Here is a 25,662-nt window from a genome sequence, read left to right as displayed (position 1 = left end):
TTTTTTTTTGATACTGTTAAGATTATACCATCTTCCTCCAATTACCTAACTGATTTTTGTTCTTGGGTGAAGAAAGGCCCTTTTGTTGGCTTTGGTAATTTTCATAAGCTTCAGCTTATTTTTAGGTTTAGACTTAATCATGATGTTGTTTTCCTGATTTTATGTTTCTCCGTTTTTGTTGTATGCTTCTTTTTCAAGTGTGATTTCAGCATTACTCTTAGTTTTATCACATTGATTTAGGTATTTTCTCCTTTCTTCAGAAATAGGATTATTTGTATATTGTCTGGACAGATAATATTGTATAGCCAATATATGAGGTATTTAAGGTCTCTCATGACTATAGCTACATTTCCTCATAAAGTCTTTGGAATGCAAAATTATTTCTTGCCTCCGAACTTTATGAAGTGTCTTCCTAAAATTCATAGCACATGTATGTCCAGCATTTTCTTCCTTTGCTATTCTAGACTCTGAGAGATCATTTTCTCTAAAACTTTTTGTCACTTTCCTATCACTAACCATTCTTCATTATTGCTCTGAAGTCTAGAGTATCAGTTACCTTGTGTTGTTTCCTTTTGGTACATGAAATGAGATTTTCAGGCAGGATGGGAATTTTAAATAAATTTGCTTTTAAAAAAAATAATGAATCTGATGCATATATCCAGATAATTGCAGTTTCTGCCCTGTGTTCACTCCCATCCTTCTTTGCCCCATCACTATTATATCTTGTTTCTGTGCTACTTTGTGGTCTGTATTAGGGAGGTTATTAACAGTGTTTTCCTTTTATAGTTTGCTCTTCCACATTCATGAGTTGTTTTGTTTTTCTTTTCACCGACATGGAGCATCCTTCTTAGGTTTGTAGTTTTTAGAGATAAATATAGACCAAATGTTTCCCTTTCCATTTCTCTTAGGTTTCTTTTGAATAAGAGATCCTTCTGTTGCAATAATCTGTTAATTAGTTTTATTCCCAATAATTCTCAGTGATACTAACAAAAGCATATTCTTATCTTGTATTGAAAATTTAAAGGTAACTTTGCTTAGTTTGTGCCAAGATTTCCTGATCCATAAGATTTTGTTTCTGATGTAATACTTTGCTTTCAGTTGAGAATTACTAATTGCTTTAGCATTAGAAGTTACTAATGAAAATGACCAACTTCTGTAACAATGCTTCTTGCTTTCTTCCCATCCAGGTGACTTGTGGAGTTATGATTTTTACACTGGAGAGTTTGTGGTATCCCCAGAACCAGACACAAGTGTACACAATCTTGATCCCCGGAAACACAAGTATATAATCTTGGGCAGTGATGGACTATGGAACATGATCCCTCCTCAGGATGCCATTGCAATGTGCCAGGACCAGGAGGAGAAAAAGTACTTGATGGTGAGGAGAGAGACCTTAATAATTTGATGTTGCTGTCTTCATTTTAGTCTTTAGTACTTTTGTCAGAGGCCTTAAATAGAAATTAACTATGCCTTCTTATTTAGATTGTGCAATAGAAATCCATACAGAGAGATTCTACATGTATTAAGTCTTGATAATGTCCATTGACAGAACCACTATATTCCCTCCCAAACTCACCCCTCTTTCAGACTTCCCTTTTTCTCTCTCCCAGATTTGTAACTTGGAGCATTCTTTGTCTCCTATCTTCCCCTCATCCTTCATGTGCCTTCATTTGCCAAATATTGTGTGTTTTTTTTAAACTTTCAAAGCATCTCATGTCCAACCCTCTTTCTTTATTCATTCAGCTTCTGCCTGAGTTCAGGGACTTAATCACCTATCTCCTAGTTTTTTTCAATACCTTACTAATACCTCTCCCCTCTCCAGTCCATCCTCCAAAAAGCTGCTGAAGTGACTTTTTTTTTTTTTTAAGCAATCGGGGTTAAATAACTTGCTCAATGTTACACGGCCAAGTGTTTCTGGGTGGGTAATAAGTGTCTGAGCCCAGATTTGATCCACATGTCATCCCGACACTGGAGCCGGTGCTCTTACTCGCTGTGCTACCTGGCCGCCCCTGAAGTGACTTTTTTTTAATGTAGCTCTGACCATGTCACTTCTGTATTCAGTTAACTCCAATGGCTCCTGATTGCCTTTTAGAGAAAAAACAAAACCAAACTTACTTTATCTTTTTTAAAGCCATTCACAACCTGTCAACCTATTTTTTCAGCTCCTTTAGGCATTATATAATCCCTTCTTGTATAGCATAGTGGCTTTGCACATAGTAGGTAAAGTACTAAGTACTACCTTCTATATGAAACTTTTTTTGATCCCCACACTTGCTAGTACTCTCCAGACTATGTTAGCAGTATGTTTCCCTTATTAACATGGAAGCCCTTTGAGAGCAGGGGTTGTTTTATTCTTTGTAATTTTTATCCTCCTCATCTGGCATAGTGCCTGGCACATAGTAGGTGCTTAATAGTTGTTTATTGGTTGATTTGTAAGGGGGATTAGATTGTGTGAAATACTGATTTTGGAGAATAGCTAGTATTTCAGATTGACTGGAACATTGAGTCAGAAGGGAAATAGTAATGAGATAAGACTTGAAGGATAGATTAGTGCCAGAAGTTGGAGGGCTTTGAATTCCATACTGAAGAATTTACATGTTTCTTGAAGCCAATTGAGGGCTGTTGAGCATGGGCATAACAATGAGAAGTGTGTCTTAGATGTTATGTGAAGGGCAAATTGAAGATGGTGGGGAATAGAAGCAAGGAGCCTCTGGAAGGAGGTGATTGCAGTAGGTTTGGGGTGAGATCATAAAATATTGGTGGACATTTTGGTGGAGGTAGGGTGCATGGGAACGAGTTGGCTCTGACTTTGATATATAGAGTGAAATATTTCCCCTCTTCCTTGCATTTTAAGAGTCACCACAGTGTTTGGAGGTAACATCTTTCCAGATCTCAATTCTCTCATCTTTAAAGTGAGGTCTTGCAAAACTCAAATGAGGTAGTTTATTAAAGTGCTTTGCAGACTTTTAAAGCTCTATATAAATTCCAGTTATCTGTTTTGGTGGTGATTTTTTTTTTTATGATATTAAGTCATTTTAATTAAAACAGCAGTTAATAGGAATTCTGGGCAAATGAGATATTGTGACTAAATTTTAATTGTTTGGTTAACTAGAGTTAAAAAACTTTAAAATATTCTTAAAACTTTTTTATGTCTTGGTAAATATTTAGAACATAAACTGTGATATCCCCTTTTATTGTTTCCAGTATCAGTATTCTACTTATTTTATGTTGCCTAATTTACACTAATACTTCTGTTTTTCTTCTCTCTGTTCATTCAGAGGTTCATCTGAAAGCATAAACATATGTGAACAATCAGAATGTATTATTGCTGCCTTCTAATTCTGTGAAATTTGTTGATGCTAATGGGGTAGTTGTTTTGGTGCCTTTCTGTTTTCAGTATTAGAAATAGGAGGACTTGCCAGTTAGTCTTATGGTGGCTTTAATTTGGTCTGATACTGAAGAACTTCAAATAAATTGAGGAAGCAGAAGTAACTAGGTGAAAATGATCCTTTTAACAAATATTTTCATGGAAGTAATACTATAATCATCACTTTAGCATATTGTATACTGACTATAGTAATGGAACGTTTGAATGCTTTTGTCATAGGGTAATTAGGGGAAAAATAAAGGCAGCTCACTATTTTGTGTTTCTCATAACAGTAGGAATTGTTACAGGATATTGAGAATAGGATCTTGAAGACAGCAGTACATAGAATAAAACTTGGATTAATGAGAATCCATCTAATTGTCTTCAGTTGCCTGGGATTTTCTTCTTGTGAACTAAAATTTTTTGACAAAAGTGAGTGAAAAGAAATAGATTACAGATTTGCTCTTCAGATTTTCTAAGACAGACCCTGGGCTGGTCAGTAAAAAAAAAAAAGCTAGACAGCTTTTTCTGGAGATCTTGTCTCTTAATAAGTATCTTTAAAAAAAAAAAAGAGGATTGTGCTTATTAAAAAGGTATATTCCATGTTCTAAGAAGGCAATATAATTGTTATTAAATATTTGGTATGGCAAATTAGCTTTTGGTTAAACTTAGCATAAAGTCCTTCTGTCTTGTATGTCCCCATCATGCATGGTACATTGTTCCTCCTCAGAATAATCATTCTGTAGCATGCATTATGTCTGATTTTACATCCTAGAGAATAATTTTACTCTTCATTATCTGTAGATTTGCTTTTATGATAGTTGATTATGACTTACAAATGATTTGATTTTGCATTCTTGTCGGGGAACAAAGAAACTCCCCTTTCCAAGTTATAGCATCATTCTTACAGAACAATACAGGCATATTAGTGTGGTTTTCAGGCATGTGTTGTGATGAGAAATGGGAACTGTGCTTGAATTTTTTTTTCTTTTTTGGAAGGCAAGGCAATTGGGGTTGACTTGCCCAAGGTCACATGGCTGTAAGTGTTAAGTATCTAAGGTCGGATTTGAACTTGGGTCCTCCTGACTCCAGGGCCAGTGCTGTATTCATTGTACCACCCAGCCGCCCCTTGTGCTTGAATTTTGAGATGGTAAAAATTTAAGGATTAATTGGGAAGAATATTTACTTAGTTCATGCTTGTTTTCCTGTTGTTTGAATCATTGTTATATGTTTGAATTAGTAGTCATATTACAAGTGATTGATTTGGGATGAGCAGTGTACTCAGTTCATATTTATTTTCTTCTCATTTGATTCTGCTGTATATATTCTAATCACAGTAAGAAAAGTAAGAGGTAATTTAAGTAGACCTAGTTAATAAAGATTTTATTGTACAGCACACAGAAGCAGAAAATCTCAAGAGTTGGAAGTTAATTCTGAATTGATTTAGTCCCAGTCTGTAATTAGTAATTCAAATTAAATCTTTTTCATGAAGGAAAAAAAAAGATTGCTTAACAATTAAAGGATAGTGGAGATCTGAAAATTAATATTACATCTTTATTTCATTATAAATTTATTTAGTACCCAATTCCTGTATTCCAGTATTGAAAAATATGTCTTCCATGAAGAGAACCGTTTTGTCAATCATTGGCACAGCATCTCCCAATTCCCAGAGGAACCATTAGTGTATGTACTATTAAGACACAATATTTTGAATTGCTTCCATGAAGCTTTTATGTTTGAATGCTAATGAAATGTACTTGTGTAATACCTTGCCAACCACTTTTAAGTTCACTATATTATGAAAATCTCTCTCAAAATAGGTCCTCATCATTTGTAATGTGAGAATTAAAAAAAAAATCTGGGTGTTTCACTTATGTATAATATAATGTTCATTAATACAACAAAATCTAATTCTCCAAACCTGTCCCTTTTAGAATACGCTTTTATTAATTTGTAATTTGACTCTCCCTAAATTAAAACAGCAGAGGTAAAATTTCTTGCAAACCAAATAGTTAAAAATAGACGAAAAATAATCATGTTATCACCTTGTTTTCTTAAAAAAAAAAAGAGTAAGCTAAAACAGATTTTTAATAATTTTGGTGTATATAGGTAATTTTTATTTCTGGCATGATGAACACTGAATTCTGAATTCTAAACAGGTAAAATAATGACTAAATACATCTAAACTTTTTTTAAAAAAGAGAATCATACATATTAGGTGAAGTGTTTGTCTTGCTTATCTTAGCAAATATAATCATTGAGATTTACAAAGCAGATGGTTTAAGAAAAAATTTTTATCTGCTTTGGGAAAGGATTCCCAAAAAGATTATTTGAAGTATGTTTGCATGTTCCCACTATGCATTTAGAGACTGATTGTTTTTTGAAATTGTTTATATTTTTTCAGGAATGTGTTTATTGCATTTTACACGATTTATCTGGTGTGATGCTTTTTGAAATTGTTATGTTGTAATAAAATAGAAACCTTCTTATTGTGAGGACTCAATTTTTTATGCTAAATTCCTCTCTGAAGCAAATCTTGGGGGCAGGTAGGTGGCACAGTGGAACACTGGCCCTGAAGTCAGGAGGACCTGAGTTCAAATGTGTCCTCAGACACTAGCAGTGTGACCCTGGGCAAGTTACTTAACCTTAACTTCCCTCCCCCCAAAATAGGGCAAAAATCTTGGCTTTTAACATTGATTTTTTTTTTTTAATACAGGGGGAACATGGACAATCTTGTGCCAAAATGCTTGTTAATAGAGCACTAGGTCGCTGGCGACAGCGTATGCTCCGTGCAGATAATACTAGTGCCATAGTCATCTGCATCTCACCTGGAGTGGACAATCAGGGCAGCTTTACACGTGAAGATGAGCTTTATCTAAATCTGGCCGACAGTCCCTCATACAATAGTCAGGAAACTTATATGATGTCTCCTTCTACTTGTTCCACACCACCAAAAAAGGTAAAATTTTCCAGTATTCTGTTTTTATTATTATAACTCAACATTATAGAGAATTTAAATTTTGGTTTCTTTGGAATTTCTGTCACTTGGCATTTTTTTCCATTGTTTTAGTTTTTAGGAAATTAAAATTTTGGTGAATGTTTTGATGGTCTGAGAAAAAGTATATCATGGTGGCTGGTGAGCTAGCCTTGAAGCCAGGAAGACCCCAAGGTTTAAATTCTTCCTCTTTATAGTCATACTGATGCTGACGCTGAGCAGCAAGTCACTTAATCTCTCAATGCTTAAGGCCAGATGTGTCAAACAGGAGGTTCCCTTCTGATCTAGATTAAAATGTAATTCAGAAATATCTAGTAAAATAAATAAAAATACTGTACAAGTTAGATAATGTTAATCTGTGGTTTTCTCAGTCAGTATGTGGCCTGCAGGATTGGCATGTATTTGAGTTGGACACTACCACTCTAGACAGGTCCCTAATTTGCACAGGTGCTGGCCTGCATTGAGAGACAAAGTTTGCTCACCTGAGAATTCTCTTTAACCATTGACATTATAAGTCCAGTTTTTATGCCTATCTTGTTTGATGGTTTATTAACCTCCTGTTAAGTTTAATTCACTACCTTTAAATATTTGAATGCCATGTGGGTAGTTGGCATTTCAGATTTACTGGCTATAGTCTGCACCAAGTTTAGCTTTGTAATCTTGTTAATGCCCTCTTATAAGTTATTATGATTGCTCCCTTCAGCAAAGAGGATCATTTTCCCCCCAACTATATACCTTGCCAAAGTAATTAAATAGGTGTTCCTCATGCAGGTTTTAAAACAACCACCATCACCTAAGCTGCTAAGATGTGATTTATGAAAGAGCCCTCATGAAGGACTCAGAAAATTAGGGTTTATAATAATATTCGGGGGGGGGGGAAATAGGTGGCACAGTGAATAGAGCAAGGACCTGAGTTCAAATTTGGCCTCAGACACTTAACACTAGCCATGTGAACTTGGGCAAGTCACTTAACTCCAATTGCCCTGCCTTCACCCCTCCAAAAAGCGCCCCCCCCCAAAATTATATTCAGTATAGCTATGGGAGGTTCAATATATAGCACAGAGTTTGATAGTGTCAAATTGTGGACAGTTCTGGGGACTTGATTAATACTGCTATATCCTGCTTCTTCACACACTCAGTAATTTAATCTTCCTTAAAAGGTATTTTTAAATTTTCAAATAATTCGATAAACTATTTATCATCGTTCACATTTTTTAAGGGCCTTTGTTGTCAAAGTTTTCTGAAACCTTGCCTGTCAAATGCTTTTTGAGGATTCATTATCTGATCAAGTTATAAATACATGATTGTTTTCAGTAATTTCCAGTTTTTTGGGTATTTGGATGCATCTAGTGTTTTGCTAAATTTTTTTTAATGCAAAGTGAGTTCAAGAGGTATGGTAGGAAAACTGTTGTGACAAGAATATTTAATCTTAATACAGAGAGCAAGTATGTCCCATTGTCTGTATTCTAATGCAGTATAAGAACATGATAAAATAGGCCATCTGAAAGTATTTTCCCTAAAAGTTAATTTGAGCTATAGCAGGACTTTAGATAGTTTTTGATCCCTGGTTTATAAATGTCACAACCAATATACAGGTGTGCAAAAAGATCACTTTGCCCTGCTAAAATACAAAGAAGTAATTAGAACAATGTGGTCATTGACTATTTCTGATAAGCATGTAAAGGATAAAATTTTGCTCCTGTGAACATTTGTTTTCCTTTCTTTTTCCCACCTATGAAACTTGAGATCAAGTTTTCAAAGCCTGACTCTCAGAAATGCTTCTTGTAGATTCTATTGTTTTGTGTTTATGACAAGCTCCAATAATTTTTCATATGCTTGGCTAACAGCCCCCATTAAAAATGTGATATTTCAGTTCATTATGAATAACACTTAAGACTTAAAATATTTGGACAGGGCTGACAGCATTTTATAACACTTTAATATCACAAAGCAGGCTTTCCTGACAGTATCTCATCGGAATACAAACATTCAAACCTCAGACTTGGCTGTATTACAGCTTAATAAATAGAAATATTGGATGTCAGTAGAGCCTACTTTGTGATGTGGAGCTGGGGAACTTTTCCACACTTTACACTCTCCACTTTCAATCTTAGTTGGGTCCTTTTATTCAGGCAAAAATTTAGTAGTTGAAGTTTAGGAGGAAGGGGATTTACTATGATATGGTTTACAGGGGCAGGATAGTGACAAAAAGATACGTCTTGATTCCTACAATATCAAGGCCTTTTTTTAATTGATGTATTGCTTTCATAGAACCTTCCTCTGTAACTAAAGTGAAAGTTAATCCTCCCTGGTAATGAAGGAAGACTGTTAGCCTTTCTTTGTAACAAAGGAAAACAGATATGCAAAACTTACCAATATGGCAACCTCATTTGACAATATATGCAACATTCTGTACCCATTGTTTCCAAATACTCTGCCTAGTGTAAGAAGAGTGTTTCATTATCTCTCCTCTGGGACAGAGATTGGTCATTGAAGAATGACTTTTTGATAAAGCTCTGTTTTAGCCCAAATAATTTATATAATATTCAGTTCTCATTCAAATTATGAAACACTTCCTTTGTTGATAGGATGTTATTTAAACTTATTTTTTTAAGTTTAAAAATGTGCAACTTGTGTACCATATGTCTTATGTGTTTTATGAATCTAGAAAAAGGGGGTAGGTTATTCAAATAACATAATGTGGGGTGGATCTATAAAAGCAGTTGACTGTGCTAACAGTTGCAATGTATTCCCACAGAACGCCAATAAAAAGAAAAGGAAAAGGAAAAATGCAAAGAGGAAATGGGGGAAGAGAAGCCTTCGCACCCGTAGTGTCAGAATAATAGTCTGTGAATTTAAAAAGAAATGGCACAACAGAAATTACAATAAATTGTGTTAACTCTGAACTTGTCCCATTGTCTGTCTCTTTTGTAAAGGATTCCATCAATTTTTAATCCATACTTGTCTAATTGTTCCTTTGAGGCTTATTGTCCCTTTTCTTGGATTTCATCATGGGTAGCCACAAGTAGTGTATCTAGGTGCGGTCTAGATTGTACTTGGCTATTTATTTTGTTGTAGCAGATGTCATTCTCACTTACCACAAAATCTTTTGTTTTTTTTTAAATTAAGTTTCTCTCCTTTTAAAATTGGAGAGATTTTTATCTGAGCTATTCCAGTTAGAATTTACTTTTATATAGGGTAAAGATGAACTTAAGAGTATCTGATTCAGTATACCGTGTTTCCCCGATAATAAGACCTATCCCGAAAATAAGCCCTCCCCATTACTGTGTAAGATTCCTCTAAAATTAAGCCCTCCCCCGAAAATAAGCCCTATTGAGATTGCTACTGTAGTGAAGGTGATCCCCTGCGCTACATGCTACATTACAGTACCCTCTGTATGCACCGTGCCCCCCCACCCCCGGTGAAACGCACGCCGCACTCCGAGCTGCATCCAATCAGAGCTGCAGCAGTGAGCGTGTCATCCTGTTCTTCCCCAGTGATTTGCTTATTGAATAAAGGTACATTTTTTTGTTCACATTTACCTGTTTATTAAAATTGCTGTCAATGTTCATTAAAATAAGCCCTCTGGTGTTTTTCTGTCCAAAGAAATTAATAAGACAGTGTCTTATTATCGGGGAAACACGGTAGGAAAAAGGACAAATTCCATACATAGCTCCTGTTATTGTAAAGGAAAGCAGGTCTTTGTTGCCCTATCATCCTTATCTAAAACATAATAGCTACCTTGGTGTGAGAAGTATTCATAATCATCTCACTTTTATAAGTAGATTGAAGATATTATGCTTTTGAAGTGAGGCACACAGATATAAAATAATGAACTATTGACCCAGGGAGGAAAGTTATTGTGGTAAAGATGTATTTTCTGGATAGAACACTAAGATTAAGACTGTGTACTTTTGTGCTCAGTTACTTTACTAGAATCCCGAGTTAGTGGCTTTATTTTCTTTTTGTGTTTTTTGCCCCTTTTTTGGAGGGGCAATTGGGGTTAAGTGACTTGCCCAAGGTCACAAAACTAGTTTTTTTGTGTTAAGCATATGAGGCCGGATTTGAACTCAGGCCCTCCTGACTCCAGGGCTGGTGCTGTATTCACTGTGCCACCTAGCCACTCCTAGTGACTTTATTTTCTAAAGCACTTTGATGTCTATAATGTGAAATGGAGTTTATTTTAAAAATAAAACTCTCTACTGTTAATTTTTCTAGCCTTTTCACTCTAGCCTCAAAAAAGGTAAGGTTCTTAAATGTAAGTTTTAGAGATAAAAGTATAGTCTTTTAGATACAGTACTATCTGAATATGGTTCCTAAATGTTTATTGTGTACAGTTTTGCACGAGGGATTAATATTTATTTGTGACTGGAGCTTGCAGCATCTCAAGTAGAGATCATTCCCCTCTGAAGTCATGATTTCCAGTGAATATCTTGGGCATGTTGTTAAAAGGACAAAAGATGTGATCACATTTTTTTCCCACCTGCACATTTAGAATGATTGATATCTTTGTAAGTAATGTCTATCGTAGAAAGGTAGTAAATTAGCCTGTTTGATTTTAGAGCTCTAGAAAGTGTCCAATCTGGACCTGAAACCCTTGTTAGAATTTAAAACAAGGCTATAGGATGTATAGCAGTACTGTCACACTCAAATAAAAACAGATCCTTGGGGTGGCTAGGTGGCACAGTGAATAGAGCACCGGCCCTGGAGTCAAGAGGAACTGAGTTCAAATTTGACCTCAGACTTACTAGCCGTGTGACCTTGGGCAAGTCACTTAACCCCAATTGCCCTGCCTCCCCCCCCCCCCAAAAGCAAAATAAATAAATAATTTAAAAAAAAACCCAACAGATCCCTATGGGCCACATATTTGACTTAGAAGCCACAAAAGTAACTAATTTATAAAATAATGCTGTATATAATTATATTCATGTTTTTGTATTTGTACATGTATTTAGAAGAGATCTTTAGATGGCTTTGTTCTTCATTGATTTGACAGGGTAAATGCAATGTTAGTATCTCTGGAGGTTAGGAGACCTGCTCTGATTTAGGCAACAAGAGAGAGCATAGGTTATTTCTAGGTTAGCCTCTGTTGAGTTTATTCTTACTACAAAGGTCTTTAAGATTAGAAATCGTCATGGGTAGAACTGACTCTTAAATCTACCCTTCTCTTTCAGAGGTGTTTAATTTGCTTTTTTTTGATATTCCTAATGACACATTAGGTTAACTATAAGAAACTTGACTATTTTCCTTCCTGCTAAGTTTCCAAAAATTTATTGAGTTCATCTCATCTGAGTTTTCTGATATGTGTCCAGAGTGTAATTTTCTGATACCCCATCATTTCTATACCTACTTTATAGAATTTTAAAAGGTAGGTAGTTACTGGAACTTACTTAGTAAACTTCAGTTGCTTAAAGTTCACTAAGTATTCAGGAGGTAAAAAACAAAAATGAAAAAACCCCAAATCACTTTAACCATAATTTTTTTTCCTCAAAGGTTTTACATGATCTTTAAGTTCTCTTTCAATTCTAAAATCTTCCTACTCTTTTCTTCTAAGTAGCAACTTAAAATTGCCAACCTTCTTAAACTCTAATCTTCTACCGTAACAGAGAATTTGATAACTATAATGTTGGCAAGTCAATCTATTTTGACTATCAGAAAATTATTTAGTTGTTGATTTTAACTCCTTTAATATTTTTCATGCTCCCTAGTGTAAGGGTCTTTGGAGGAGACTTTAAAAAATAGATTTTTATTGCTATTTTTGTTTCTTACACCATCATAATTACCCCAAATATCCCTTCTCTTCTCCCTCCCAGGGAGCCAGCCCATGTGACAAATAGTATTTTTTAGAGAGGAAAAAAATCAGCAGAGCTGATTGACACATTGAAAAAGTCCAAAAATGTACAATGTATAATACCTGTGTAGCTTCCACTTCCATGAAGACAGATCTGGGTTGTGAGTGTGTACCCATTTTATTTCTTTGAGTCCTGATTGTTCTTTATAATTTTGTTACATTTACTTTTGATTTTTTGACATGTAGTTCTTTCCATTTTTATTGTTGTAGTTATTTTGTGTATGTTGGTTTTTCTTGGCTTTGCTTACTTCACTCTGTAATATTTCATAAAGATCATTTCCGTGATCTTCTGTATTCATTACACACGTAATTTCTCACCATACACTAGCATTCCATTACGTTAATGTATCATAATTTGTTTATCCATTTCTCAATTAAAAAACATACAACTTTGTTTCCAATTTTTTGCTGTCACAAAAAGTGCTGCTATAAATATTTTGGTGTGTATGGGAATATTCTTATTGATGGTTTCCTTGGGGTATAAGCCCAGTAATGGAGTCTCTGATTCAAAGCATGTGGACATTTTAGTATTTTATTTACATAATTCCAAACTGATTTCCCGTGTGGTGTACCATTTCACAGCTTCACCAACAATGTGTCAGTGTGCATATCATTCCACAACCCTTGAGGAGATTTTAAAATTAGAATTGTTTCATTGTGGAAGCTTAGCCTCTGTTTTTGGCATGAATAAGTATAAAAAGTTAAGCAGTGTAATGCTCTTTATATTCTTGATTTTCAAGAATATAAATATAATATATATAAATATAACAAATATAATAAATATAAATCAGTGATCAAGACTCAGGCTAACAGAATAGTTCTTGCATGTGAGATTTCTGTTTATTCTATTTGAAGTCTTGTTCTTTAAAATAGTCTTTCCTTTACTATAGGATAACACAAAATAGCTGTGACCATCTGACATGTGCTTTTAGATAGATTGTTAATTGTGCTTTCCCTTCCATGAAATATTATTTTAGACTGTATTCATCAGTGAAATTGTACACACTTGCAGACTTGGAGGACAACTATATTACAATAAGACTATCTTAAACTTGTCAGAAGGAATGTGTACATCCAAGATCTCCAGAGAGAGTCTAGGAGGACTTAATCACCAGCCATAGCATCTGTTTGACGAGTTAAAGTTGGTTTGTTGTGAAAGTATTTTAGTTTGATGTATCTTTATTTTCCTTATTGTAATAGCTTACAGGACTCTACTTCCACAAACCAGGAATTCATTCAATACAGAATAATTTCTGATATGGTTCTCCTTCTTTTTCAGTTTTTAGAAGAGGATGCATGGCCACGACTGAGCTCTAAGGACCATATCCCTACCCTTGTTCGCAGTAATGCCTTCTCAGAGAAATATTTAGAATTACCAACTGAGAGAGCTCGGGGTAGTGTCCAGTCTGTAGCAGTATCTTCAAAGGACCCAGAGGCAGTAGAGGAAAACTACTCAAAAGGGCTGACTTTGAGGATACATGACTCTTTGAATAACAGCAACAGCCAGACAGTTGGCCTTTCCTCTTCTAATTCAGCAAACCCCAACGTGGACCAAAAAAACTTAAAGAAATCAACTCCTGGCCAACTGAAAGCCCAAGAAGTTGAGAGGACCCCTCCAGCTAACTTTAAAAGGACACTGGAAGAATCCAACTCTGGACCAGCTATGAAGAAGCCCAGACGAAGTGGCCTAAACCGGAACAGTGGTTCTTCATCAGAGGGTCTTTCCTCAACCCCTCAACGTAAAAACTCAGTGAAGCTTGCTATGCGCCGCAGTCTTAGGGGCCAGAAGAAACTTGGAAATCCTTTGTTACACCAGCACCGGAAAACTGTTTGTGTTTGTTGAAGGGTATGGTATGCTTCCCATTTTAAAATCAGAGAAAGATTCTTTTTTTTTACATTGGTACAGAAGTCAAACATTTAAAAAAGAAAGTAGAAAGCCTTTTGTTTCTTGGTATTCAAATAGCTTTATATCTCAGCCTTGTACTCAATTGTATTATAATTGTGAATTTTGTAGATGTTAGGGTATAAGTTGCTGTAAAATGTGTGTAAATTTGTATGCTTCATGCAAACTTAGCCCTTGAATAAAGTAATTGTGACAACAGGACTAAATGTCTTTAAAAAATGAAAATAAAAATAATTAGATTTTAGAAATCTGTTTAATCTTTTTAAAAAACTTATTAATGAACTGAATTTGTATAAATTACTTGTGATGAGAGTTTCATGACTTTTTAACTAAATTATTCAGCAGACTGGAAAAGTGATGTATTTTCATAGTGACTTAAGTTCCACTCAAACAATCTCTTAGAGAATTCCTCTTTAAAATTTATTTTTTGATTTTAGATTTCATAAGTGAAAACTGAAATTTAGTAGAAGCAGTTGAGCCATGCAATAGCTTGATGTTAGGTTGTTCATCCTAATTAAAATACTATGCAGTATCTCTTCTCATTGTTTATTTTTTTCTGACATGTGAGTCATCAAATTCTGAAAAGCTGTGTGTGGAGGGGGTGAAATTAACTTCTCCATTACCCCAAATTTTCAATGCCATGATTATCAGGTCTTAAGTAGTTATTCTTTTTGCATTATATCTTAAAAAGGATATGACATTTTAAAAATCTTTTTACAAATAACTGATGCTGCTAACTTTTAACGTACTCATTGGCTATATAGACACTGAATGTTCATCTAATAAACCAGTATACTGTTCTTGTTGCTGTTGCTTATTTTCTTTTAACAGAATATATTATTTTTGTACATTTGATTATAATTTGGAATACTAATTCAGAATGTACATATCTTAAATCCATCTTATCCCCAAAATACTAATAAAGATAATTTATTAGCTTTTAATATTCCTTAATTCCAAAAAAGTTACGTAAGATATATCTTCTTTGATGAATTTTTTATTTGTGCTTCATTAATTTATTTCTGAAGTAGCATTTGTTACTTAGGAACCATTTTCCACTTATAGGCCTGGTAGAACATCTTTTCATTACAGGGAGAAAAATGAGGATTACCTATGTTTCTCTACAGGGAATGGCTTTTGATACAGTTGAGTCATTTTAGTTGTGTCCTATACTTTGTGACCCCTTTGAGATTTGGTTGGCAAAGATACTAAAGTGGTTTGCCATTTCCTTCTCCAGCTCATTTTATAGATGAGGAAAATGAGGCAAACAAGGTTAAGTGACATGCCAAGGGTGACACAGGTAATAAGAATCTGAGGCTGGATTTGAAATCAGGAAGAACATTCCTGATTTCAGACCCAACACCATATTCATTGCTACCCCTAGCTGTCCCTTTTTAATATAGCAGATCTTTTAATATCTTTCAAATCTTGTTTTAGTAGGATCATATTTATTCTCAGGTTCACCGAACTGGAAGAGGGACCTAGAAGTTGAGCCTGACTCTCTCATTTTTAGGGATAAGGAAATAGGCTTTGAGAGATGGGAGAAATAAATGCCTCTTTCTCAAGAAGCTTTAGTAGTGTTTAGCCATGATCTATTGCTTTAAAAGGTGGCTGGATGCAATTTCATATAATTTGAACCAGAGCCATTTTATTTTTAGAGCTACTTTTTCAGTCAAAGAACAATAAAGTGCTAAAATTAGTTTTTGCTATGTGTTACCATGGCTACAGTCACACCCAGCCTCTTAAGGGAGAAGGATTTATCCAGTAGCAGCCAATTCTTCCTCTGAAGGATAACTTAAGGCAATTAGTATGTCTTGCAGAATACAGAATGTATTGTTTATGTGTTATTAACCATATTAGAGTGTTATGGTAACAAGAAAGAGTTAAAGTGTTATCTCCTATAATTTTTATCATCTTAGGAAGATTCCCTGCCCCCATAGTTATCATTTCATTTTTTCCCCTACTAGATGATCTCAACTAATCAAAGTTAATAGTTTGGAGTCTCTGAAAGAATGGTTCTGTTCCCTCCTAGAATCTGAGTAATTATAAGATCCTTTATCAAATTAAGTTTGAGGGGCAGCTAGGTGGCACAGTGAATAGAGCACTGGCCCTGGAGTCAGGAGGACCCGAGTTCAAATGTGGCCTCAGACACTTGACACATTAGCCGTGTGACTTTGGGCAAGTCACTTAACCCCAACTGTCCTACAAAAAGCAAAAAAAAAAAAAAATTAATTTTGAACTGTGCTTTAGTTTGGCATTCAGTTTCTATTATCTTAAGTAGAACTTAATTTTTTGTAGGTAGCAAAGCTTTAGACCAGATTTTTTTTCCCATTAATAATTGAACCAGACCAACTGGCTAACCAGAGTTAACTTGAATAATGATCAACTTAGTCCTACTTTTTTGGGGGGGAAGGAAAGTGGGGGCATACAAACATAGATACCCTCACTACCAGTTTTACTAGGTGTCACAATGGACAGAATTCCAGGCCTGGTGTCATGAACACTCTGAGTTCAAATCTGGCTTCAGACACTTATTACCTGTGTGACCCTGGACAAGTCAATTAACCCTATTTGCCTCAGTTTTGTTATCTGTCAAATGAACTAGAGAAGAAAATGGCAAAGTACTCTAGTATCTTTTCCAAGAAAACCCCAAAAGAGATCACAGTTTGAAATAACTGAAACCACTGAATAACAAACCAGTATTTCTGGATAACTTGTTTTTATAAGTGTCAAGAAAAAAAAAATATTGATACCAATACCATACTGCATGTTTAGGCACCAATCTGCCAGAAACAGTTTAATTTATCTAAGTACAAGCTATTACTAGCTTGCAAAGAATTGTCCAAACTAGCCCCAAGATAATTTCTGGTAATATTTATGGAATCTTGAACAAAGAAAAGATAACCTTAAAATATGGTCTGCATTAGTGCTTGCTCCACTTGGACCACTCCTTATACTCTTTGTACTTAAATGAAGGAAATACTTCCTACATTGATTTTAGTCTATTTTTCTGGGAGACTGTCCTTAGATCTAAGTTACTGACCAAATTGCTTCTGGGGTGGAGAGTAGTATGACATAAGCAAGCCAAGAGTTGTTTTGTTAAAAACCTTCCTTAATCCATGTCCCTAAAAACCTTTTTTGCCCAAGACACTTAACTTTTTTTTTTTTTACCTTTTGGAGAGCAATTGGGGTTAGTAACTTGCCCAAGGTTACAGGGCTAGTTTTGTGTGTGTTGGGTATGTGTGGGTGTTAAAGTGTCTGAGGCCACAACTGACTCCTGACCTCCTGACTCCAGGGCACTTTACTCACTGTGCCACCTAGCCACCCCGACTTTTAACATTTAACAAATTGCTCTCCCTCTTCTGTCTCCTAGTTTTTTTGGATTCCTTTAAGTGTAAGTTGAAGTCCGACCTTCTGCAAGAGCCTTTTATCATCCCCTCTTTTGGATATTTCCAATTTATCCTGTCTACAGCTTGTTTATGCATAGTTATTTGCATGTTGTCTCCTCTAATCTATGAGTTACTTTCAAAAAGGGTCTGTCTTTTGCCTTTCTTTGTATGTCTAGCACTTAGCATAGTGTCTGGCACACAACAGGCCTCTGGCACACTTGATAAATGCTAGCAACTAAGGTAGATTCACATATTAAATTACAAGCCATGCTTTTAAGTTTGGGGATAATTATTCACATTATGACTAATCATCTTTGTTAACATTTACCTCCGACTTCTCAAATCCTTAGTATGCTAATAATAATAAGAATTTCCTACTCATTGTTCTCCTGGCATGAACTATATGAGTAACAGTCAAATCTGAAATCACCTCTGGACATTTTTGGCTGCATGACTCTTGGGAAGTTACCGAATATTTATATGCCCCTATTTTCTTACTTAAGAGATTTTAAGAGGATAACACTTACCCAACACTGTGGTTGAGGAATGTACTTGGTCAACAAAGTGATATTTAATGCTCTCTTTTTCTATGTTAGTATAAGGAGTTCCTTACACTTATGAAATTAATTGCAAGTAATCCATTCCATTGATATGAATTCAAATTTGGTTTCCAAGGCTCATTATTTTCTCCTTTTATCCTCAGATTTTTATTACTAACTAGATTAATTTTAGTTTCAGCAAACATTTTGTGAAGGTCCCTTCAAAAGCCAAAAAAGATAACTTAAACTTTGTTTAGAAAGAGAAAAGCTATTTTTATTCCTCCTAATTTGGTGGATTCATTAAGGTCATCTTCGGATATTTACTGTTTTGGCTGGAGAGATAATAGCTGGGAAGGCAATGGAAATGTGTGGACAGATGTCTCATTACTTGTGGGATATTTGGTAGTTACTTAACTTCTTCAGATCTCCTTTTATTTTTATGTGACATAAATGCATTCGACTTGACCTCCAAGATCCTTTCTAGCTCAAAATGTATGAGCTAAAGAATAATGTCAATATAGCCTAAAAATTCACCAGTGCTGAATGAGGAAATGGTCACTTAGTTATTAGGGTAAGATTTCATGGACAGGTAGTAGGCCTCTGGATTTGGTTGGGTTTGGATTGGAGAAGAAAAGGAGGGAAACAATAGAAACATGGAGTTGGTTAGTTTAGGAGACTGGCCTTACAGGAGATAATGTTGGAGAAAATATTAAGAGTCTAGGGACCTTGTGAATAGGAAGAACAGTGTAATGAAAAAGGTTGCAGAATTTAGATTTGAGAGGATCTAGGTTCAAATCCTGGCTCTACTATTTACTATCTTTTACTCTGGGCAAGTCACTTCTTTTGATTCAACATGTTATCTGGCATATACTAGGTGTTCAATGTTTATTAAATTACTGCTCTAGGTCATAATTCTTTAGAAATAAGGCAGTTGGGACTAGATGATTTCTAAGTTTTCTTCCAGCTTGAAATCTTTGATCCTATGAATAACTAGATGTTCATTAATAGGGTGCAAATGATCTTGTAGAAAGATTCATCTAGTGATGATGATACAGAATGAATGAGTAGGGAAGAGGCTCCCTCCCCTTTAGCTAGGACTCTCTAGTTATATGAGATGAGGCATCTGGACACTGCTACCACCATGGTATGGGCCCTTATTACCTTAGTCTGGACTACTACGACAGCCTTTTGCTATTGATATTTTATATCAGCTGAGAGACTTTTCAGACCCCAGTCCAGGAGGGTTCAATGTAGAATCTGTTGACTTGTTTTAAAACAAATTTTGATGACTATTTAAATAAAATTGGTTTCCTTTGCAATTCTACATATTATATTTTTATGCTTTTAAAAACATTCTAGGGTGGCTAGGTGACACAGTGAGTAAAGCGCTGGAGGACCCAAACTCAGACACAACACCCACACAAAAAAACTAGCCATGTAATCTTGGACAAATTACTTAACCCCAATTGCCCTCCAAAAGGCAAACCTGACCCCCCCCCAAAAAAAAAAAACAACATTCTGACTCAGGGTCCAAAGTCTTCACCACACTGCCAAAGCAATCTGACACAAAAAAGGTCAAGAATCCTTGATCTTGTCGCCCACCCCACCCCCATGTTGTAGAAGAGGAACACCAGTTCTTTTCTATGATGACACTATGATATTTCACAAGAGCTGCAATCACCTGATGTAGTGATTGTCTAGTCCTTTCAGAGCCTGGGGTAAATGATGAAATAATCAGTCCAAAGCCACCAAAGCAAAAACATATAGCCAAGAACTGACTGGCCTTGAAATTTACAGGACATATAAAGAATTCCCTGAATGTATCTTCAAGGAATCCCAAAGGAGTTTTTGTCTGGTACTTTTCTAGGTTTGTTTCTGTTCCCACAGGAAAAGCAATCTGAGTCACTATTAAATATAATAATGGGGTGTGGGGGTAACTGGAAGAACAAAGAGCTATGGTCATGAAATCACATGTTCCACTGAAAATGAATTTCCCAGCTGGAAGAGCTCATATGCTAGAACTAATTCCTTTTTTGAAGGAGCATCTCATAATTGGGCTGGAACATTGCAAAGACTTGTAAGCTTTACTGAACACCCAGAGTTTCAGAAGAGCACAGAAAAACACATCCCATGGGTTATTTCCATTGTAAAATGTAGTCAACATAAAGTTTCTTTAATGGGCTGCCAGGATTTTTGGAGGGTTGGGCTGCTTTTTAATTTCAGGTTATGTGAAGGAGCATGGGAATAAAAAGAAATTTTAAAACTTCTAACCTCTACAAATATTGACTATCTACTCCAATCTACATCTTTCCCACCTAAAGAATGCCTGAAAGGGGTTAATGACTAGGTGGATGTGGGAGTGGGGGGGGGGGGGAAGTGAGATAACAGGATCTCTTTATCAGTGGGTGGAGTTTACTATACCCAACCTCTAATCTACAATTCCAAGTGCTGGTTAATAGGGACACAGACTAAGAACTGGAAGGGACCTTATCCCTCACCCCTTAGAGGCAATTCTAGACCTCTTCTTTCCAATCAAATTTCTCAGAAAGTTATACAGAAAAATGGTCTTCTTCAAATGAAAACCCCTAGTTATCTTCCCCCAACTGTCTCCTCCTTTATTTCAGTATCTGATAAGGTCCTTCCTCCCATTCTTTCCAACTAATTGCCACCTTAGAACATCCCAAATCTTTCAAAACTTTAATTTCACCCTATCGACTGTAGTCTATGCCTGGAATGCAGGCCCTACTAACCTCTCTTTAGACTCCCTATTTTTCTTCTCCAAAAGCTCTACCTCCTGTATACAGCTTGAGTGGTTAGTAGCCTCCCCATCTTATATTTACTTTTTCTTTATGGGGCACATGGGTGTTGAAGTGAATAGAGTGACCTACCTGAAGTTATTTTGTTGTTCAGTCATGTCTGACCCTGTGACCCCATTTGGGGTTTTGTTGGCAAAGATAGTGGAGTACCTTGCCATTTCCTTCTCTAGTTCATCTTACAGATGAGGAAACTGAAGTAAATAGGGTTAAGTAACTTGCCAAGGATCTCTTGGGAAGTATCTGAGGCCAGATTTGAACTAGGGAAGATAAGTCTTCTTGACTCCATTGTACCACCTATCTGCCCTGAATCTGGAGAAGGAAATGGCAAACCATTCCAATATCTTTGCCAACAAATTCCCAAATGGGGACATGACTGAATAACAAAGTAATGACTCATCTGAGTATATGTTGTCTCTCCCTCTGCCCGAATAGAATGTGAGCTCTTTTAAGGGCAAGGGACTGAGCCATCTTTAGCTTGGTACCCCTCCTCCCTCTCTCCCCCTCAGAACACACTGGCACAGAGTAAATGCTTACTAAAGGCTTGTTGACTTGATTCATCTAATGCCTTTGAGAATGCCCAAGTATTCCTTATCTTTAAAAAAATCTTCCCTAACAAACCCTCAAGCTATCCTTTCCTATCTCTCTCAAACAACAACAAAACAAAAACTAAAAAACTCTATACTCAGTATTCACTTCCTTTCCTCTGGATCTCCTCTCAACCCCTGGCAATCTGGCTTCAGACTTCATCATTCAACTGAAACTGTGATTTTGAATGAACTCTTAATTACCAAATTTAATGACTTTGTTCAGTCCTTATCCTTCTGGATTCATTTAAAACATCTGACTATTTGCAGACCCTTCTTCTGGATACTCCCTTTTTGGGTTCCTCCTATCTAAGTTCTTCTCATTCTGCAAATCAGGTCCCCTTTGAAAAATTTGTGCATCATGACCTCTCACACCAAGAGTCTGGGCTGGGTCCTCCTCTTTCTTTACATTCTCTCCTTGATAACTTCATCAATTTCTATTTCTGTGCAGATGACTCCCAGATTAATACAGTGTCCCAAACATCATATTGCAGTGGCAGGCTATTAAAGCTCAACAACTTAAAACTTTGATGGTTTAGCTTCACTAGGATTCTTGGGATACCCTGTATATTCTTTCCACATCTTCAGTCTGCCATCACTAACTGCCTATCATTTCACATTGGATATCCCTTAGATATTTCAAAATCAACTTGTCCAAAACAGAACTAATTATTTCCCCCCTAAAACCTTATCCATTTTTTAAACTTTTTTTTTTCTGTCAAGGCATCATTTTCCTTTCTGTCTGGAAGGTTTAGTAAATTCTACTCAATTTTGCTAAAGTGATTTCCTTATGTGCAGGTCTGCCCTTGTCACTCCTCTACTTATACTCAAGTGGCTTTCTATTCCTATGATGATAAACTATAATCTGCTTGGCTTTTAAAACCTCCTAACTTGGATCCTGCCTATGTTTCTAGCCTTATTATATGCTACTACTCTTTCCTTATTCTATGGTCCAATCAAACTAGCCTTGGGGTCATTAGACAAAGGTAAACAAGCTTGTGAAACAAAGATGTAAATCTATTAAGTTGTGAGGTTAAAGTCAGGAGCCTCTTTTGTTTCTGTTTTAAGGAATAGAATTTTAGTATAGTCAGTTATGTTAGTGAGTAGGAACTTATGAGCTATCTTGTGTCATCTCAAAGGGAAATTTGATATTATTTATTTTTGTTACTTATTTTGGGATTAGAACATGTGTATAAATGCATGCAAACTACTTATGAGTCACCTTCAAGATGTTCCTATTGTTTAAAGGGATTCTGAAAGCAGCAGTCTATGTCCATTTGAAATGTCCATCCTTAATTATTGAAACAGTTTTACTATAGACAATATTTCATAAAATTTGTTCTCTGTATACAATTTGGGATTATTATATTTACACCTCACGAGTCCTTTGTTGTTTAAAGCAAAATCATATGTATAATGTTGAATTTAGGAATGAAAAAAATACTTAAAATGAGTACTTTACATTTACTTAAATTGAGTCATATTAAGTTGTGGTTTTTCTGTGATTAATCTCTTGCTGTCATCAATGTGAGATTTTAATCAATACTTATTATCAAGGATATGTGATCCTTGAGAGCTGAACCTACCTGAAGTTCTTATTATTGGAACTTGCTATTTAAGACCTTATGGGACTGTTAATTGCTATTATTGAGTCTGACTCCAGGTATGATCATTAAGGAATGCTACTAAGCCAATCACCCATGATGCCAGCGGGGCTATCTCCAGTCCTCCTGATCTATAACTTGTCACTGGACCCAGATGGCTTCAGAGGAGAAAGTGAGGCTAGTGACTTTGCACAGCTCTCCCTCATTTAAATAGAATTCACTTATATATCATGGCATCACCTCCCTGATATCAAGGTTCTCTCTGAGAATGAAGGACAAACGACAACATCTCCAATTTTGTTCTATATGGATTATAGTTATTTATATCTACCCTAGGTATTTTTTAAAACCTTTCTTCCAGACTCAGTTTGAGTAAATATTCTGTAAAGCTTGTCCTCATTTCCAGTGTAGGCTTTCCCTCAACCACTTCTTATCTATTTGTAGATGTGTGTATCGTCTTCCCCCAAACAGAATGGAGGTTATTTTAGAGTATGGATTGTTTCATTTTTGTCCTAGTATTCTCAGAGGGACACAATCAGTCAGTCCTTTATTAAGCGCTTCCTGCATGTAAGGCGCTGAGGGTACAAAGAAAAGCAGAGGAGTCCCTGCTTCCAACTATGTACGAACAAGCTACATAAGGAAAAAACTGGGAACAATAAAGAGAAGGCATTAGAATTAGCTTAGCCCAGTACTTGCAGCACAGCAGGTATTTAACCATGTCTGCTGATTAAATGACTGACTGCTGAGAATATCTCCTTGAGGCTGAAATTTGGAGTTGGAGGATTGAGTCTGAATTCCGATGTTACTTAACATTTGTGTGACACTGGGCAAGTTGATTTCCCCTTGTGGGCTGCCCCTTTCTCTGTAAAATGGAAGGGGGGAGGCTGGAGCACATGATCTCTAAGGTGCCTTCCATCTGTACATCTGATGAATTAGGTAGGGTTCACTGAGGAAGCTAAGTTTTCATCTGGTTTTTGAAGTGCAGATTTGGACAAAAGACATTCAAGACTCAGGGCAACTCCTACGTAGTCACAACTTCCATTGGTTGACCCATATCTACAATGCAATTATTGTCTCTGTATCTAATAGTCCCCATCTTGGTTTCAGTGCCTTTGTATGGGTTTTACCTCACTTTCTGAATGCAGTCCCCCTCATTTTCTTCTCTTAGATTCTATATACTCAAGGCTCCCTCTTCTCAAACTCTATCTCCCACATAAAGTCTTGGTGGCTAGGACCCTCTCCATCAATTGCCTAATATTTAACTTTGTCTCTGTGACTCCAAGAAACTGTAAATTGGACATCTGCCACATTCTGGTAAACCATCTGGCAGAGGGGCTAAACCAGGGGAGGATAACTGACAGGCCTCAAACCCATCAGTGAGTTACACCTCAAGCATGTGAAGACTTCCCCCATCAGAAATGGGTGGAGGAAAACAATTTATTCCAATGGCCATGAAGGCAGCTGAAGCAGGTATTGCTGAGTGCTTAGAGTTTAGACATCAAAGATGTTAAGGTCATCAACTTCATCCTGGGCCATCACTAGTTATCTAGACTTTTGTCACTGGATTTTGATGACTCTAAAAGAGTGAGGCTGACGACTTTGTGCAACTCTCCCTCACTTAAATCCAATTCACCCAAAAGTCAAGATATCACTGTAATATTACTGGTTCTCTTCGAAAAATGAAGGACCAGAAACTTTGTCTCTACTTAATGTGATTCCTCCCAGTGCCCCAATAGAAGAATATGAGCTCTTTCAGGGCAAGGGACCAGCTCAGTTTTGTTTTTCATCCCCACAGTCTAACACAACCTGGCACATAGATGCACGGTCTAGAGTAAGGAAGCCCTGAGTTAAAATCCAGCCTCAGACACTTACTAACTTGGGTAACCCTGGGCAAGTCACTGGACTTCCGGCAGCCTTAATTTCCTTAACTGTAAAATGGGAATAATAGCACCTAACTCCCAGGTAAGAATAAAACGAGATGTTTGTAAAACACTTTGCAAACCTTAAAGTGCTATATAAATGCTAGCTAGCTAATAACAGGTGCTTAATAAACGCTTATTGAACGAATGAGTGACTGGTTCTGCTGCTTCTCAGGTGTTTCTGTCACTGTCTCACGCCACACAAGGGTTACTTTGTAGCAGTACTTGCAAAAGAACCAGAAAAGTCATTATTAAAGAAGGGGGTGGAGTGGGAGCGGAGGTAGATTCCCGCCCCCATCCCCCAAATTGGGGAGATGGAACCTGAGGCTCTGAAGGGGACCCGCTGCCTAGCCCATAGGTTAGGGTCCCGCTCCCACCTCCGGGAGCTCCGGAAGCTCTGCTCCTCCTCAGGAGGTCCTCAGCGCAAGCGGAGGAAGGATCGTTCCCGGCAGGACCTCCATAATCTCCCCTGGCAGAAACTGGCACCCGGGAGCCGGAAGGTAAACAAGGCAAAAGGAGGCGGGGCATAAGGGCGGGTTTGGCGCTGATGAATGGCCACTGACCATGATTGGCATCTGCCATGTCCACGTGCTCTGAGTTTCGAATCAGCTGTCGCGATAATTCGATGTAAACACACACAGACAGACAAACACACGCACACACACCCTCCTGACAGACTCAGTTAGGGAGAAGGG

General features: G+C 36.5%; 1 protein-coding gene across 2 annotated transcripts in view; it reads left to right on the top strand.

Moving 5' to 3' along the window:
• Positions 1 to 14,916, top strand: part of PPM1D (protein phosphatase, Mg2+/Mn2+ dependent 1D) — a 45,192-nt gene extending 30,276 nt beyond the window's left edge. For both annotated transcript variants that reach the window (XM_069078068.1, XM_069078066.1), the window contains exons 4-6: positions 1,188 to 1,378; positions 6,084 to 6,326; positions 13,493 to 14,916. In XM_069078068.1, coding sequence (XP_068934169.1) covers positions 1,188 to 1,378; positions 6,084 to 6,326; positions 13,493 to 14,056 — 998 coding nt within the window. In that variant the 3' untranslated portion in view covers positions 14,057 to 14,916. The remainder of the gene's footprint in view (positions 1 to 1,187; positions 1,379 to 6,083; positions 6,327 to 13,492) is intronic.
• The last annotated feature ends 10,746 nt before the right edge of the window (positions 14,917 to 25,662 follow it).

Source organism: Petaurus breviceps, unplaced genomic scaffold (genome assembly GCF_028583685.1).
Source record: "Petaurus breviceps papuanus isolate PSGF00001 unplaced genomic scaffold, PetGlider_PUasm1.0 91023, whole genome shotgun sequence".
Lineage (NCBI taxonomy): Eukaryota > Metazoa > Chordata > Mammalia > Diprotodontia > Petauridae > Petaurus > Petaurus breviceps.
This window is presented reverse-complemented; position numbering and strand designations above follow the sequence as displayed.